A 17327-nucleotide genomic window follows, 5' to 3' on the forward strand; every position below is an offset into this window, starting at 1 on the left:
ATTTAGTGGTTGAAACGTTTGGACACTGTTAAGCTAACGAATAAGACAACGTTATCATAAAACTTTGGGGGCTATTGTAATAATCAGCCCATTGTCTCATTCCTTCAAAAACTTCAGGATCTTTACAATCTGCTCAAAGCATTGTAATGATAAAAAGTTTTCTGTAATTTTAGGTAATTTACATGATATTTAAGGGGGACGTTATGGCCAACAACATTTAGCATTACGTATATATCGACCAAAGTTAAGTTAATAATAGCATCAAAGTTTGATAGGAGCATTCTATTATTCATTTATCAAAATTATCTACTTTGTTTCAAAATTAATTTTCAATTTAATATTAAAGGTAAAAATAATCATACTTACTATATGAAAATGACTAAAATGCGAGATTTCTTTAATAATTATTACGAGTATTCAAAAATGATTTTAAGCCAGTTTTTTGTGATTTTTTAAAATTAAGTTAGCTGCAAAGCAATAGTTTGAGTATTCTGCCTTAAAATTATTTTTTTTTTAACATTATCTTCATAGCACCTTGTAATAACAGGTATTGTAATAAAAAGACCAGTATGTCTTCCCCTTAAAAACATGACATTCTACCAAAAAAAAAAACCTACAAATCTACAATTGTTATTCCCATCTATAGCATTTTAAATATAATGTAATAGAGATGAATTTTTTGCTAGAAATTTTAAAATTTTCAAAAGCTTGTTTGGCAGAAAACAAAATGTGTTTACGCATGGCACAGTTTTTTGAAAGCTCTTACACTTTTTTTAACAAATATTTAAAAACAACGTTTCTCATTTTCTTGTTTATACATCATTTCATTTGTGAAGATAATATAAATTTAAATAAAAATTAAGCTCTTTTTTACATTGACTACAATTATTTAGCTTTTAAAAGTTAGGATTTTGACGAAAAAATAATTTTTTAGTCTATTTTAAAAACTGGATAGTTTAGGGCTTAAAAATATAAATCTTAACTTTTAAAAAGCTTAAAAACTAGATTCTATATTTAATTATGCTTTAAATTACTTCATTTGAGCTTTTTAATAGTTTTAACAAATTTAAGGGGGGTAAAGGACAATGGTGGATAAATGAATCAAGAACCCCTTCCAACAGCTCAATATTGGGCACTTTTAATGGTGAAAATTGTGGGTAAAGAATAATTTATCTTTCTTTGTCCTTTCCCTGTTTAAAAGCATTTGCTAGGCAAGGTTTCTATCCCTGCCTTTACAGTATGATTAAAAATTATTTTATTATTAAAATTAATAATTGGTACGATTAAAACAGTTTGTCACTAAAATTAAGTCATTACAGTTATATCCATTAATTAAAGTTATAAGTCATGGACATAACTGCAGTAAAGCACCATTAAAATGAGTTTTAAATTTTCACTTTTTAAAGTGTTTTTTTGTTATTGAATAATTCTATACACTATTCATATTTTGAGATCACCGATTTGTTAAAATTTTAGTTGCTTTTTTAATTGTTTTTTTTTTTATAAAAAAGCAACGTTTTTCACTTTTAAAGCTTTAAATTAAACACTTTTTTTTTCATATTAATTACATATTTTTTGATGGCAGTATTCTATTTGTTTTCATAGGAAGCGAAGCTGCTCTAGCTTTAGCCTTATGTACGTCACTACGTTATTATCAACGTCTTTATTTATATAGTCTTTTAATAACTAATATTTGGAAGTAGATAACTTCATTTCAAATTAATTTTCTTCAAAAACAAGGACGATCAAAATTCAGCGCTGATTCTAGGCGAAGCTGAGCGCCTGTCTAGAGTCTGTGGGGAAGGTTGAACCGCAGCACGCTTCACTGTGTTATACCGACTATACATCAAATACACACTTTTGTTAGAAAATAAGTAAAAAAGGCCCCCAAGAATGATAAAAATCAGACCATAAACATCAAAGTTAACATTTGATTTTGCATCAAAAAAAACGATTAAATGTTTTTTTTTATATTGAACCTTTAATGTGAATTTAAAACCTCCTATATGCAAAGAAATTTTGAAAATTATAAATTCTTTAGGAAAACTGCATTATGGTTTAGTATTTTCAAATTAGGAATGTGGAATCAAAGGTTTTTGTAGTCTATAATAATTAAGATAAACAGCGATAAAACAAAATTTATGCTTTTTAAATTGAAATAGTTTATTATAAAGGTGTGTTTTTAAGTAAATTCCTTGAAGGTAGAGTGTGTTGACTATGTTGTAGAGTAGCTCCGTGCCCCAGAGTGCCAGAATGTCCATTATACATGGCAAACTCATTGATACCTGTAAATAAAAAGATTAAAATATTAATAAAACATAGTTAATCTAGGAAAATTACTTGCCAATTATCAATATTCAAATCGATCAGTCTAAAAATCAGTCAATAAGTCTTTCAATCAAAATTAAATGTATCAATCAATAAATCAATCCTTAAATGAATCAATTAATCTACAGTAAAAACCCTGAGAAAAGTATTTTTTAGGGGTTACAGCCCTTTTTTCTTTATGTATCATCAAAAGTAGCACATGTCCTTGTTCAGTCAATCAATCAATCTATCAATTATTCTATCAATCAATCTATCCATCAATCTATCCATCAATCTATCAATCAATGTATTTATCAATCTATAAATCAATCAATCTATCAATCAATCTATCAATCTATCTACCAATCAATCTATCAATTAATCAATCAATCAATGAACGAACTATACCTGGACTATAACCCTGTTGAACTGGAGTGCATCCCCTGACCCCCAGAATACTTCCCCCCGCCCCAGTAGCGTACAGATTGCTTGTGGTGTAACCTGGTGGAACAATTATATAATTGAAATGGATTATAACAGATGATAATCAGGAGGGAGAGGACATTAGAGGGTAAATTATTCAGAAACCATTTCTGCATTTCAATATTTGCTAAGAGTGACGTGCAAAGTAATTTGCCGGAGGGGTCAGCGTCTTGATGGGGTAATAAAAAGAGAAGAAAGTCTTTCTCCACATATATCCAGTGTAAATTTACTTTCACAAATAAGATTAAATTTAGAGGATGTTTAAAAAAATTATGATAAAATTAAAATCCATATTAATTATATAATTTCCTGTGGTGCAACCGTAGATTCCATTAAAATTATAGTGACACGTGGAACACTGCTGTAAATATCAACGTTTAGCCTTTATGTCATAAAAAAGAGGATAGTTATGCCCATTAGTATAATTTTGTTTGTAAGTATCGAATTGTATAGTCATAAAAAATAACATAAATACAGCATGACCCTCTAAAAAGTATTTTTAAGCATCTGCAGCCCATATTTCTCAATGAATTATCAAAAAATGTATATGCCCTTGTTCTCTGTAGATTTCCACATAAGTAGATATAAAAATATTTTTTTTACATTAATTAACAGCTGAGATTTTTAGAGCCAAAGTTTTGAAAAAGTTGCTGAGGAAAAAGTAACTTTTCAAGAAAAATGTTTTTTTAAAGTGAAATGACGTGTTTTCCTCATAATTTCAATACTTTTTATAAAACTTATATAAAAATGTTTCCAAGAAATTTATTTCATGCTGAAAGCACTTTTTTCACTTGCTCTAAAAGGCATTTTTAGATTAGTGTAAATTGCAAAAACACCCTTACAGAAAAGAATCCTATAAAAAATAGTAGCAAATTGAAAGTTTACATAAACAGAAATCAAACACTTTTTATTTTATCAAAATAAGTTAAAAAAACCAAAAAGTTACAGCTACAAACTTTTATTAAACATTTAACAATTTAAATGATTTTTATGTGTCTTAGATTAATTTGATGAGTGGGCGTGAATTTATTGGTAAAGGTGGCGCTAATCCTTCCGGCAATGAGCATAAATTGGGGAGGGGTTTATTTAAGGTCATATTAATAAGTAGGAGATATTATAAGATTTGAGGGAAAATGGTTATAAGAAAAATGTATTCAGTAAAATTTGAAAAGTAGTTTTTTATATGTAAAAGTAACGTTTTTTAATGCAATAAAAAATGTATCAATTGTAAACTTGCTCTTCTTTCTTATTTGTTTTTTAACTGGTTGATAAAAAGTAATAAAAAAACTAATAAAAAACTAAGAAATATTTAGCAATATCCAGTTTCTCAAGCACTTTTTCCAAACTTTGGCTTTAAAAATCTCGGCTGTTAATTGATGTAAAAAAAAATATTTTGATATCCTTTGATGTAGAAAATTATAGAGAACAAGTACATATGAATCTTTTAATATTTTATTGAGAAATATAGGCTGCAGATGCTTAAAAATACTTTTTCGAGGGTCATGCTGTACAATAAATTAACTTTTCTCTAGTAATATGTTTTAAATTATGCTTTTGGTAAATAAGGAGACATTAAACTGTTACAAAGTACCCATTGTTTAATGATTACGATTTCTTATTTGTTGGCTTGCATACTTTGGGTACATAATATTGAATTTTTGTTAGTTGGTTCAGTAAGTTGAGGTAGCGAACGTTTTTAGAAATTTCTTTGATCTACAGAAGGGGATGGGGTTGGACGTACACCAATTTAGCATTAATTAAGCATCCCTTACAATTCATGATAATTTATGCTAGTCTAAACGACGACTTTCCTGATGGCATTGTCCATTGCATCCTGTGCAGCCATGGCAAACATTGTTCATGGCCGTGGCAGCCGTAACCACTGAGGCTGACTGGTGGCTGCTCACAAACGGGCTGCCGTCGCGGGACAAGGTAAGGCGGCAGCTCTCGGCAGCGTCGTGTTCATCTTCTAGGCCAAATTAAGGTAATTAATAATGCATTAAAAGTTATTATATTTCTATTATAAGACATCATTCTGCGGATATTAAAATAAATAATCATAAGATTAAAGCACTTTTGTTAGCCCTGGAGGACCAGGCTAACAAAAGTGTAAATAGGTATACCTAACTTAATTATGATTCGACCAACTATAATTTAATCAGTATAATAGATCTTCATCCTTAATCAGTAAATTGAACCAATAAGAACACAAAGAAGGATCAATCCGGCCATATTATTAGCTAAAATCACCTATAAAAGTTATATTTCTTAAAGATTGCGCTAGCCTTAGTAAAAATATATGTCTAAACTTTTAGCAGCTCGTTATATTGTGTCTGACAGCCCATCTAGGGTAATCAATCTATTTGGTACATATTTCACCCAAAATTAGAAGCGCTGGAAAGTGTAATGTGTGACGTCATAAAAATAAGTCTAAAAAAGATGGATGAGAGAAGTGGGAAAGGAAACCCCTAAAAAAGAAATGGATAATAGACATATTTTTATGACGTCACACATGACAATTTCCCGGAATTCCAAAATTATACCTGGCAGGTCAAACTGGGTCAGTCGGGGGGTTGGCGGCGTTGGCGGATTTTTACAGCGGCCAGTCCGCAGGCAAAGCTTGGCTAGGATTATCAGGGTTATGGCCAACACAACGGCGATTCCCACGGCTATAAATACTGGAATGGCGATGCCTAAAAAAAATGTTTAAAATAATATCAAATTAGGTGGCAAGTAAAAATTTTAAAAAGTCATATTTTATTAAAGAAATTAGGACAGCAATTTTGATCAATACACTGTTAACTCCAGGTAAAACCCTTTGCCTAGATTTTTTTTTAACCATTTCTCAAAATTTGGTATGTTTAGTTCTACTCAGACTTACCAAAAAATGTAGCTTGTTAACAGCTCAAGGATCTAAAGGGAAAAGACAAAGGCCGATAAATTGACGTATATTCCCAATGATGATAAACCAAATTCCCCCTTGTGTAAATTACAATTAGTGGTTGAAACATTTGGACACTCAACTCATTTGACCAACCAATCAAAATTCACTATAAGTGACCAAAGTTGTTAAGCAAATGAAAAATAATCCGTCGTTATTTAAAAAACAAAGGGGGCTAGTAGAATAAACAGCTCAATATCCCTTCCCTCCCTAGCAAAGACTCCTTTCATGTTTCACCCCCCCCCCCCAGCAACCTCGTAGTCCTTACCTGTGGCATAAATAGAGGCCATAAATGACGTTTCTTCGACTTTGACGTACTGAAAGACGGAGGCGGTGCCACCAACATTCTCAACAATACACTCGTATTTTCCCTGTAAATAATTTTCAAATCAGTTAATGGATAAATAATTATGGATATATACATAACAGCATAATACTAGAGAATCATCTTCCAGTCTATGATACCTAATGATTTTAGAATGGCCAAAAAAAAGTTTTTTTAATGGCGCCATATTTTGAGAAAATATCCTAAAATTCCAAAATTCAAATTTTCTTTTTTATTTCTCAATAAATTCACTGGGAAAAATTAAATACTGCCATACACATTTAATTTTAACGAAGTTTTAGTATTAAAAAAAAACATTTATAAATGACATGGCTTAAACCATTGATGACAAACTATGGATGGACAATCATAGGTTTACACTGTTCGGTGATCATAAAAAACCAAGGGAGTTTTATTCTGGACGCTCTACAAAAAAAATCAGTAGTCTATCTAAAGTAGCGGCCGACAAAATTGACTTTTCCTCATAACTTTACGGACAGACGGACGACATGACTAAGTAAGACAGGGAGTAGCTTCGCTACTAAAACCAGACCAATACCTGATCCTGTTCTTTCATGTCATGGATGATCAAAGTCTGATTATTGTCAGTATAGTTGGCTCTTCCACCCTCCAGAACACTGGTCAAGACATTCCCCTCCAGGGTCCAGTGGATCGTGGGGCTGGGACGTCCTACAAAATAGATATTTCATTAACAATTTTCACCGGCTTGTTTGTTATTAATCTATCAATAAATGTAAATATTTTTTTAATAATCCGCAGTATTAATGCAAAGGATTCCCGCCAAAATTAAATAATAAAATCAATCAATCAAAAAAATTAAATACCTGTTACGCGGCATTGTAGCACCATATTTCCACCAGATTCAATAATTTTGGGCAGATTGTTTTCTACAAAGAAAAATATTTGTAAGTATTTGCCTTTTTTTCTCACTCTCTGTGTACCTTTAATTTTGATTAACTTTTGATGTGTATCCGTCTTTTTGACCATTCATCTACAGAGAAGTCTTCCTAATATGATCAATATGTCTTTTCTCTGCTTTTTGTCTTACTTGTTTCGCCACTAGCCTAACGGGAAAAATTGCCTAAAACCAACCCAAGATATTTATAAACCTATCTGATTACCCATTCGGACCAGCAATTTCTTTAACATGAAATAAAAAACCTTACCACTTTATATTAGAGAAAATACACTTCGTATCTGTCTTTATCTATTTCTCTTGTATCTATTTATCTGTCAATCTATTTTTACATCAATTATTCAATTAGCAAACTTTACCTGAACTTGGATCACCAATAAGGTTTGTCTTCTCAATAGCAGGTGCTTCAACTTTAACAATAGTCTGCTTACGTTCAACTGTTCCTTTTCCGTTCTGGGCAACACAACTAAAATAAACACAAGAATGAGTTATAGGTCAATGTGTTTTAAATCATCTGTTATAGTATATGAATATGTATTAATTTAGTAAAATTAAAACAAGGATGACAACATCCATAAGAGTGAAGCTCTAGAATCAGAGAGTAGGACATAAGTAGAGTATCATAACTTTATCAGCACCATATTGCTTTATAACTCTAAACAAAATTGTATATCTGAAGAATGAAGCTCACCTATAGTCCCCAGTGTCCATTCCCTGTACAACAACTCCAACACTCAAAGTTTGACTGGAATCCAGAAGCTTGATATTGTCATGAGGCATTGTTACTCTAACTCCATCTTTGTACCATTCAACCTTAAAGAAAAAAGTATAAATTATTGGGTGCTTTTACTTAAACCATTTTTTATTATTAAAAGTAAAAGAATAGAGGGGACACAACCTATATGTAAATCTATCACAAAGTCAGGACCCTCGGATCTTTGAATATCAGAAAATAGCGTCGGAAATGTAAACAATGGTAAGTCGTACAAAAGAAAAGAGAGCAATTTACTAGCAGACAAAAAAGGTCCCCACCACTTGGGCAAGGTAGTTGTCTGGGTTATATATCTATACTTATACATTTATTCTCTTGACCATTTAACCCCAACCCCCCCTAGATATTTTATATTGTATTGGAGAAGGAAATTTAAAACTAGTTACAAAAAGATTTTAACCCGTCACTCCTATAATTTTTCCTTTGACTACTTGAAAAATAACAAAATATACCCCTGAGGGGTGTCCCAAAAAGCTGGCACAACTCACCTGTGGCATCCTGGTTCCCCTGACACGGCAGTGCAGACGCACTCCCTCCCCCTTTCCAAAGACCATGGTCTGGTTGCCCCACATGTTGGTGTCATATATCTCTGGGGGCAGGTACGGCTCCACCCTGCAAACAAAATAAAAAGATTAGTTTTATAGAAAAAAAACGACAGCAAAATCTGGAATTGTAATGAAAATCTAAAAGATCTAAAAGATTCTGTTATAATATATATTGAAAATAGCCCCCCCCCCCCTCTCCCAAGATAAAATAAAAATTTTTAAGGAAACAGCCACCCTTATCCTAAGTGTAAGCCTCTAGAGGCTTGAAGCAAAGCCAACAGTATTCTTAAATTGATTAATAAACCCCATTAAATAGACCAAAATCTTTGAAAATCGGGTATTTAATAAGGACGGACGGACGAAGTAAGTTGTGCAAAGAAAAAAAGGCACAAAATTCAAAGTAGTTGCTCTATTAAAAACACATGATATTAAAAAAAACAATATGTAATGTCAAAATTGGGTTAGATCTCATGTTTTATCAAAATTCATGTTTCGCCTCTGGAATAAAGGGATATCGTTTTATCTCAAAGTACCTATTTGAGCACTAATACCCCCCACCCTTTTTTAAAGCTAAAATCAAGTGGGGGGGGGGGGGAGGGAGCGTTTTTCATTTATTTGATTTATACTTTTGGTTAGATTCGGTTTGGTGAAAATGTATCAGTGCTTAATTTGCTTTAATGCACCTATTATTTTGTTAGTTCATTAAAATCTCGCTATCCACTAAACTGATTGGAATTTAAGGAAGCTTCTTACGTTATTATTATCCTTTTATGCAGAGATAGAGGGGACAATGGACTGTTTTTAACACTAGTCCCCAAAGTTTTATAATTTCGTTTTCTTATTCGTTGCTTAACAACTTTAGGGACTATGGCGAATTTTAATTGGTTTGTTCTTTAACTTGAGTTTGAAACGTTTCAACCGCTAATTTTAATCTACAGAAAGGGGTAATTTTGTGTATCATCATTGGGGATGTATATAAATTTATCGGCCATTGTCTTATCCCCTTAGTTCCCTGCTTTATGCCTTTAATTTCAATTTAAGTATTAAGCGTATTAACTAACCATTACATCCCTGGATTTTGCATTAAGTGGATAAATCAGACAAAATAAATCAGACAAGTTTTAAAAACATGCATTACAACAAACACAATGATGACAACATTCATAAATAGCTAAAAAAAACGGATTGTATTTAAATATTAGGAGCAGCAAAATAGACGCTTGTAGAGTAAATTAATTTTCAATAGTTGAAATTTAACGTGCAGAACATAATAGCCAGAATAAATATAGAATAGTTTTTCTCGTTTTCATTCGAATCCGGTGGATAGGAACCGGTTCTCATCCATACGAAAAAACTATGTCTAGCATCGTATTATATCCAGCTTTCTACGAATATTGAAATGTACAATCATAAGATTAAAACTAGTTTTTTTTAGCCCCGAGGTGCAATCTCATAATCAGGGTGCCGGAGCCGTATAATTTTGATGCGGCTCCGGCTCCGGCTCCGCGGAGCCGTATTTGGAAATACGGCTCCCGGCTCCGGCTCCAGCTCCGGCTCCGGCTCCTACCTTAAAATTAATATATCAAAGTTTTTTCATTATTGAATTTGATAAAATAAAATAAATAATATAAAATATTTTGCTTTTATTTGATTAAAGCTATATAAAAGTAGAAGGATGTGTGTCTATTTGTTAAGTAACAATAGTTTTTCAGTTTATTATATGGAAATAGACCGTTGCCAAATTATAATATTACTTTAAAAAATCATTTTAGCTAGTCCGGAGCCGGAGCCGTTTTTAACGAAAAATACGGCTCCGGATCCGGCTCCGGCTCCACCAAAAATGTTGCTGCTCCCGGCTCCCGGCTCCGGCTCCAGAACACTGCTCATAATTGTACTTTCTATATCCGCGGAAAGCCGTTTATAATACGATGCGAGAAATAACTATTCTATTACAAATAATTTGATACAATTGAGTTTCCGATTTAAAAAAAAAATATTACAAACTGTTTAATAATTTTCCATTTAAAAGGTTATTTTGGCTTCCTATTCTTGGGATATAATTGTCCTTATTATTTTGATATAATACTGATTATTTACATGAAAAATAAATGGCTCCAATATTTTTAAAGAAAATTTCATGCAATTTATATAAAAGCGAAGCTTTAAAAACAAATGCTTCTACTTTTAAACTTTTAAATCTAAAACAATAATCGAGCTTCCCGGAAAGTCAAGGGCCCAAAAATTCAGTTGTTTAAAAGATCTTAATGGTCACACATACATACAAAATACATAAAAAAATTAAGTATATGGGACTTGTGTTATTTAATGGCCCTTGAAATGTTTAAAAATGTTTTTAAGCTGATAAAAATTGATGGATTTTTTACATAAAATTCTTTTAGATACATCTATTTATTTATTTAAATACGTACTTTTCAAAAATGCTTGCGGATACGCCCCTAGTATCTAGGGGCTCTGTAGTAAAAGGGACAATAAGAGATTAAAAATTATCTTACAACCAACTTTATACCAGTTTTGTAATTTTTTACTTTATTATCCGCGGAAAGCTGTTTATAATACGATGCGATAACTATTCCTCACTGACGCACTGACTCCCTCCCTCTGCCAATCACTCAGATTTCTGTTTACCTTATTTCAAACTGTTGTTCCTTGGTGGTATAATCCGCATTGTGCCTCCGTCTCGGCCCCCCATTGTGGGGCAGGTTCGGGGCCCTGGCCCGGCACACGTATTTCCCAGAATCGCCGGTTTTTATGCTGCGGAATTTTAAACCTAGAAATTTAAATAATTATTAATGAAACTTCCCTGAAAAATATAAATATATTAAAAGGATGAGAAACCATTTTGAGAAGCGCTGAAAAGTGTCATGTGTGACGTCATAAAAATGTGTATACTATAATATCCATATCTTTTTTTAGGGAATTCCTTTCCCACTTTTCCATTTATCCTTATGACGTCACCCATGACATTTTCCAGTGCTTCCTGAATACATTTCACTTCCCTCTTACTGAATGAACGAACTGACCAATAACTGAGGTCCATTTTAGCACGCTAAATTGTCTACAAATATTTTAAATTGTCAATTGCCAAAATATTTATTAAAAATACAAATAAAACAAGAACGCAAAAGTCAATAAATAAAATAAAATACCTTTAACAATGTCGAATTGTGAAGATCTGTCATTATAAAGCTCTATTCCCTCTTCCAATGAACTTTGAATCTCCTGAAATTAGAAAATAGTTACTTATCGCATCGTATTATAGACAGCTTTCCGCAGATATTAAAATAAAAAATTAAAAGATGAAACAAGTTTTGTTAGCCATGAGATGCCGAAAGCCCGGACTAACAAAACTACTATTAGTTTTATTATTTTTATTTTAATCTTCGTGGAAAATTGTCTGTAATTCCATGTTATATACATGATTTTTCATTATTTTTCACTAGAACCGGTTCTAATCCAGCGGATATTAATCGGTTTCGAAGCCATACTGTAGAAAAATTATTTTCACATTTTTAGATTTCCATTTTTATTTGTTGTGTATTTCATCTGGTTTTGGAATACTATGGTAGGTCTTCTTCCTGGCTGTTTAAAAAAGGTAGGTTCAACATAACTTACCTCCGGGCCTCTGACGGTCAGTTTATACCATCCGACACTGTCCTCAGAATAGTTGTAGCGGCTAACTGTGCACCTCACGTCCACTTTCTCTCCCTCCAACACTCTCTCTTCGCCACTGTAATGAAAAATAAGGATAAAAACATCTTACAAGATTAAGCAGCTATGCATATAACTAAAATGAAACAATTATTTAACAATTTTTTGAATTGTATACATAATTTTCTATATTTTGCAACAAATTTAAAACAATTTTGTTTGTACTTTAAAATTAATATTCTGCATATCAAGTTTTTACTATACAAGTGTTCATGCCCGTTTGTCATACCGTCCGATTTCAGAAGGATGTTGTATTCCTTTTTTGAATAAATTTTACTATACCTGATTTCAAAGCCATTGTTGACACCCGTAACGAAAAAGTCCACCTCGGATTTGTCCGCCTGTTCATTCGAATTGGCCAGGCACGTATATTGTCCTAAAAATAGAGAAAAAATCAGAGAAAAAAGAGGGTGAGAGTAGAAAGTAAGTGAAAAAAAGAGAAAGAAGGAGCGTTTGGGAGAGAGAAAAACAGTTAAAGAATAAGTAGCAAGGAAAAAAATTAAATTTTTTAACATGACAGAAGACACTATAGTTTAATTTAAAAGAAAAATTGTAACTTATTTAAAAGAAATAATAAGAAAAATAAGGACAAAAGAGAGAGAGTGAGAGTGGAGATAATATGAAACTTAGGAAAACCAAAAATTATAATTAATCTTATAATTTTTCAATTTACTATCAACGGAAAGCTGTCTATAATACAATGCTAAACTATTACCTGATTTAGTTGCTGTTACAGACAAAGTAGATTCAACTTCAAACCTCCTGTAAATAAAAAATAACTTAATGCTCAGCTTAAAACTGATTTCTATTTTAAAAAGTGAGTTTTTAAAATTAGGTAATTATAGGTCCTAAAACACTGTATACTACTCTGTACTTAACTGAACAACCAAAACACTGTATACTACTCGATTACCTAACTGAAATACTTGTAGATAAAGAAAGTGCAAATTAAAAGGGGGTTAAGATTACAATTTGTTCCTTTCATCAACTCATTTTTAGACCTTGTTCAGAAATAAGGGTGTTCATTTAAAAAGCAAATATTTTTTTTCTTTTTAATCTGAGAAAATTTGTCTAGCAGAGACGACACTACCATCTAGGAGCTCTGCATAATGGGGTTAAGGATAGAAAAATAATTTCCAAATACCATCCCAAAACTTACATATTAAAGAAGCTTGCTTACCTAAAACAGTGAACTCAATCTTAGGCTACAGTCAAAAAAAAACCTGACTTAAATTTTTGATATAATAGTATTTATTTTAATCGACCTGGATAAAATAAATAAAGGTTTGTGCTTTTCTAACCCCTTTTTTTCAAGAGGGGATAATTTCAGAGAAAAAAATATACCAGTTAATTCGTCCCTAGCCTCTAGGGGTGGGGGGGAGCAGGAAAAAAGCCTATAACCATACCAATACATTTATAGAGCTTCACCGAAAAATATAACTTATTCTGCCTAGCATGTACCGACAACAATACCTTACTACTTTATATAAAAGTATACTTAATCTTATCTTATTACCATTAATTTACCATACTGCTTTTTGGTTCATAATTTTTGGTGGCAACATTTCAACACCAAAATTGTTAAGATTGTTGTTTATTCATTTTCTTTCACTGCCCTCTTTCAAAATAGTTCAAAAAAGTTTCGAAAAAAACTGCAAAAATTCTGCTTTAGCAAGACTTCAAAGAGTCGTAGATTCTTACAAGGGGGTGCTCTAGAGGATGCTGGTGGTTATATCATCCCCCTGAAAAATTTTACTCGAATTTTCACCCTTGCGGCTGTGTGCGAGATCCTGCTTTACAAACACACTTTTAGACATCCTGTTACTTTTATAAAAAGTATATACTTAATCAGCGCCAATTATAAAATTTTGTGCGGTTTTGTATGGTATAGAGAAAATTTAAAAACTTTTTACAATCCTATTTGTCTAAAATGTTTGTTGAAATATTTCAACTTGGGGTTAAATTAACAAAATCAAAATCAATCTTAAGTTAAAAATATAATTCTATTTAAAATAATTTCACAAATGAGTTAATTATAAAATAATATTCAAAGTCAATTTTAAATAATAGAACATGGCAAACAAGAGTTAAGAATAATGAAAACATCAAATTAGGCGAACAAAACATTTATGTAAAGAACGGATAGGTTGGAAGTATAGTGCAAGGTGAAAAAAATCTAAAAACTAAAACTAAGTAAAAATCTAATTTCAACTACACATTAGTTGCTCATCTGTCGTTTTGTATGTAACGCTTATTTTCTATTTTTTAAATAATGATATTTAACACTGTAAGTTACCGTCAACTGGGAAATAAAGGCGGCCGTATGGATGGACAGACATTATCTAGTTGTAGAGAAGCTACGCTTCTTAAAAAGACTGTACTTACGTATTTTCAATTTCTTTGCTGTTACCGAGATTTTCTGGTTTCCTCTCGCAGTTGCCATAGTTGTTACATCTGACAAAGGTCCAGTCTATTTTGGGGGTAGGGTAACCCCGCGCTATGCACCTGCAAATATATCATTTAGTTATCTACACGTTTCATACTGATTTTGCAGCAAAAGTTGTGTTTCGTACTTTATTTTTAAGATATTTATGCTGTTATTGCATTTACGTATGACATCAGTATTAAATAATCAGATTAAAGACAATGGATGATAAATTAATGTACTTCCCCAATCACAATAAACATATATTCCCTATTTGAGAAAAATTATTTGTTGTAAAGTTTGGATATTGCTATTTTGAACCAACCAATTAAGATTATTTAAAATATCCAAAGTATAAATGCCAACGATTGAGAGAACGTGATAAAGAAACTTTGTGTAGGTGTATAATTTACAGAACAATGTCCCCCTCCCTCCCTACCTGGTTTCATTGGTTAAGTTCATCTAGGACCCATTCTTCTCCCAATACTAAACACAATATTCAAGATTTTGGGGAGACGACAAATTTATCTTCCATTGTCCTAACTCTGTCTGCTAATATTGAAATATTACTTACTTTAAAAGATATTCGTCTCCAAGATTAAAAAGTCCAGATTTTGGGGGATTTACCACCGTAGCTATCACCTAAAATTGATAATTGAGTAACATATACAATTATTTTTGTCCATAAGTAGAGTTAGTATATAAAGCTATAATGGTTATTTCGCGCATCGTATTATAAACAGCTTTCCGCGGATATAAAATGTAAAATTCTAATCTTATGATTTTACATTTTTATTTTCGTAGAAAACTAGAAATAATACGATGCGAAACGATACTGGATTTTTTTTCAAGTATGGCTTATAAATCGATTAATATACGCTGGATAAGAACCGGTTCTCAGCCATACAGAAAAATTATGTATCACAGATAATTTTCCAAAAATATCGTTATGTTAGCCCGGTTTCCTCGGGGCTACGAAGTACCTAAATAATCTTCTCTAGGATCTCATTTTTCAACCAGTCAAAAAATGTTAATTTTATAATTGTTCAAAAAAATGGCGGAGAAAAACAGTCACCATAATAATCATACCTGGGGCGGTTCAGCTACAATGAGGGTGAAGTTCTCCCACTTTACAGAGAACTGGTTCTCCACCTTGGCCCTGTACACGCCAGAGTCCTCCAGCTCCAGTCCACGCAGTTGTAATACAGATCTAAATAAAGATAGAAGGATATATTCTTACTTGGATCTTACACTAGATATTCATGTTCTCTGGTAAATTGAAACTTGCAGCGGGCTAAAATAACGATTATCCCCCTTCCACATGATTCACCTATCCCCTCCTTCCTACAGGGTGAACGAACTGACCAATAAGCGAGTTTTATGTTAGCAACCTAAATTTCCCTTGTCATAATATCCATTTGGGGATCGTATTCACCATTTCTAATGTTTCTTAAAATCACGAAACCTTTTGTTTAAAACTATAGAATATTTTGAAAATCACAAAACTTATTAAGATATTTTTTATAAATGTATAATTAAGTTTATAATCATACCCCTAACCCCTCCCCCCCCCCTCTCCTAATGGTTTTTCCCTGTGTTTTGCACGCTACTAGTTATAACGTAAAGATCTAATTATTAATGATCTAAATAAAAGTCAACTATATTTTAAGTATTGGGTTATCTGACTGTCCGTTTGTCACAAAGCAAAAGTCAGACTGTAAATCTATGTTACTTTTTTCAAGAAAGCTTACTTTAGAAAATTGTAAGGGAGGAGATATATAGAAATAGATAGATACCAAAATATATTGAAATATATCGTATATCATGAAAAGTATGGCACGTAAAATTAATGAAAATATTAAAATATTTTGGGACATAAAAATTCTATGTGTCCATTTACAAGCGCCTTGAATTGGGATGGGAACTGTTATTCTACAATTCTTTTCGTTGATTTAAAGCATTTAATGTTTGTGTGTATTAACAAAGATTCCCCCTCAATATGATGGAGCAAGAATGATAGCATTCAAATGTACCAAAGCAAAAAAATAGAATATAAATGTCTTTTTATTTTGAAGGTGGTAAAATGCGATTTTTTGTAGGTTTAGGGGGTGTATTGAATTTCAAAAAACTTTGAGGGGGATAAAATAAGTGGCTTCGAAGTTGGGGGGGGGGGGGGGGGGTGGCAACCGTTTTACCCTCAGATGTATATGGGTCTTACTCTTATGTTTAGGTTATATAAAAAAAATCAATTGCAATCTAATAGTAGCTGAATAACTAACTTTCCTCAAGAATAGAAGGATATAACTTTTAAGTTATGGAGTATTTGATAACAAGAATGATGTTTGATTCAAATTGCTTAATAAGCTGTCCCCAATCCGCGAAAATTTGGCAAATATTTCATTTTTATGATACAAACATCTTATATGACAATTTTATGTCCCCTCAAAATGCTGATAAGTTTTATATTTCAGTAGGGAGCTACTCTACAAGTTATGCTTTGTCTGATGCTTTTTTGTGATAAAAATAGCTAACCGTCCATTTCTCCCTCTCTATTTGCTTCCCCGTCCATTGCCAACCTTCCCCTCTTTACCCCCTTACTTGCCATCTTCTCCTAAGACTGGTAGATTCATAAGATGTAAGGGAAAAAGCAAAAAACAAAAAAAAAGACTGTTTTGCGATTCGAATGACTTGCTTTCTTTCCCTTAATGTTGTTTTTTTGGAGATTGGATTTTTAAATACCATGAATAATTTTACCACACGACATTTTTTCCTCTTTTATTGATATCCAAACGTGGCATTAATGATGTGTGCATTTTTATCTTTCCGTCAATTAAATTAATTAAAACTTCATTTAAAGTCAATA

The 17327-nt window shown here is 32.0% G+C and overlaps 1 protein-coding gene across 1 annotated transcript in view; it reads right to left on the reverse strand.

Moving 5' to 3' along the window:
- Positions 1-518: 518 nt before the first annotated feature.
- Positions 519-17327, reverse strand: part of LOC145332112 (vascular endothelial growth factor receptor 1-like) — a 106089-nt gene continuing 89280 nt past the window's right edge. The window contains exons 14-33 of the mRNA XM_080177052.1: positions 15554-15674; positions 15039-15106; positions 14425-14544; positions 12755-12801; positions 12322-12415; positions 11944-12058; positions 11478-11550; positions 10957-11098; positions 8254-8377; positions 7685-7806; positions 7353-7459; positions 6902-6964; positions 6616-6746; positions 6000-6102; positions 5334-5483; positions 4602-4759; positions 3099-3151; positions 2716-2807; positions 2195-2285; positions 519-1839 (exon numbers count right to left, since the gene is read on the reverse strand). Of these exons, the coding sequence (XP_080033178.1) occupies positions 1746-1839; positions 2195-2285; positions 2716-2807; positions 3099-3151; positions 4602-4759; positions 5334-5483; positions 6000-6102; positions 6616-6746; positions 6902-6964; positions 7353-7459; positions 7685-7806; positions 8254-8377; positions 10957-11098; positions 11478-11550; positions 11944-12058; positions 12322-12415; positions 12755-12801; positions 14425-14544; positions 15039-15106; positions 15554-15674 (2068 nt within the window). The 3' untranslated portion in view covers positions 519-1745. The remainder of the gene's footprint in view (positions 1840-2194; positions 2286-2715; positions 2808-3098; positions 3152-4601; positions 4760-5333; positions 5484-5999; positions 6103-6615; positions 6747-6901; positions 6965-7352; positions 7460-7684; positions 7807-8253; positions 8378-10956; positions 11099-11477; positions 11551-11943; positions 12059-12321; positions 12416-12754; positions 12802-14424; positions 14545-15038; positions 15107-15553; positions 15675-17327) is intronic.

Source organism: Acartia tonsa, chromosome 11 (genome assembly GCF_053477335.1).
Source record: "Acartia tonsa isolate MP-2025a chromosome 11, ASM5347733v1, whole genome shotgun sequence".
NCBI classification, from domain to species: Eukaryota; Metazoa; Arthropoda; class Copepoda; order Calanoida; family Acartiidae; genus Acartia; species Acartia tonsa.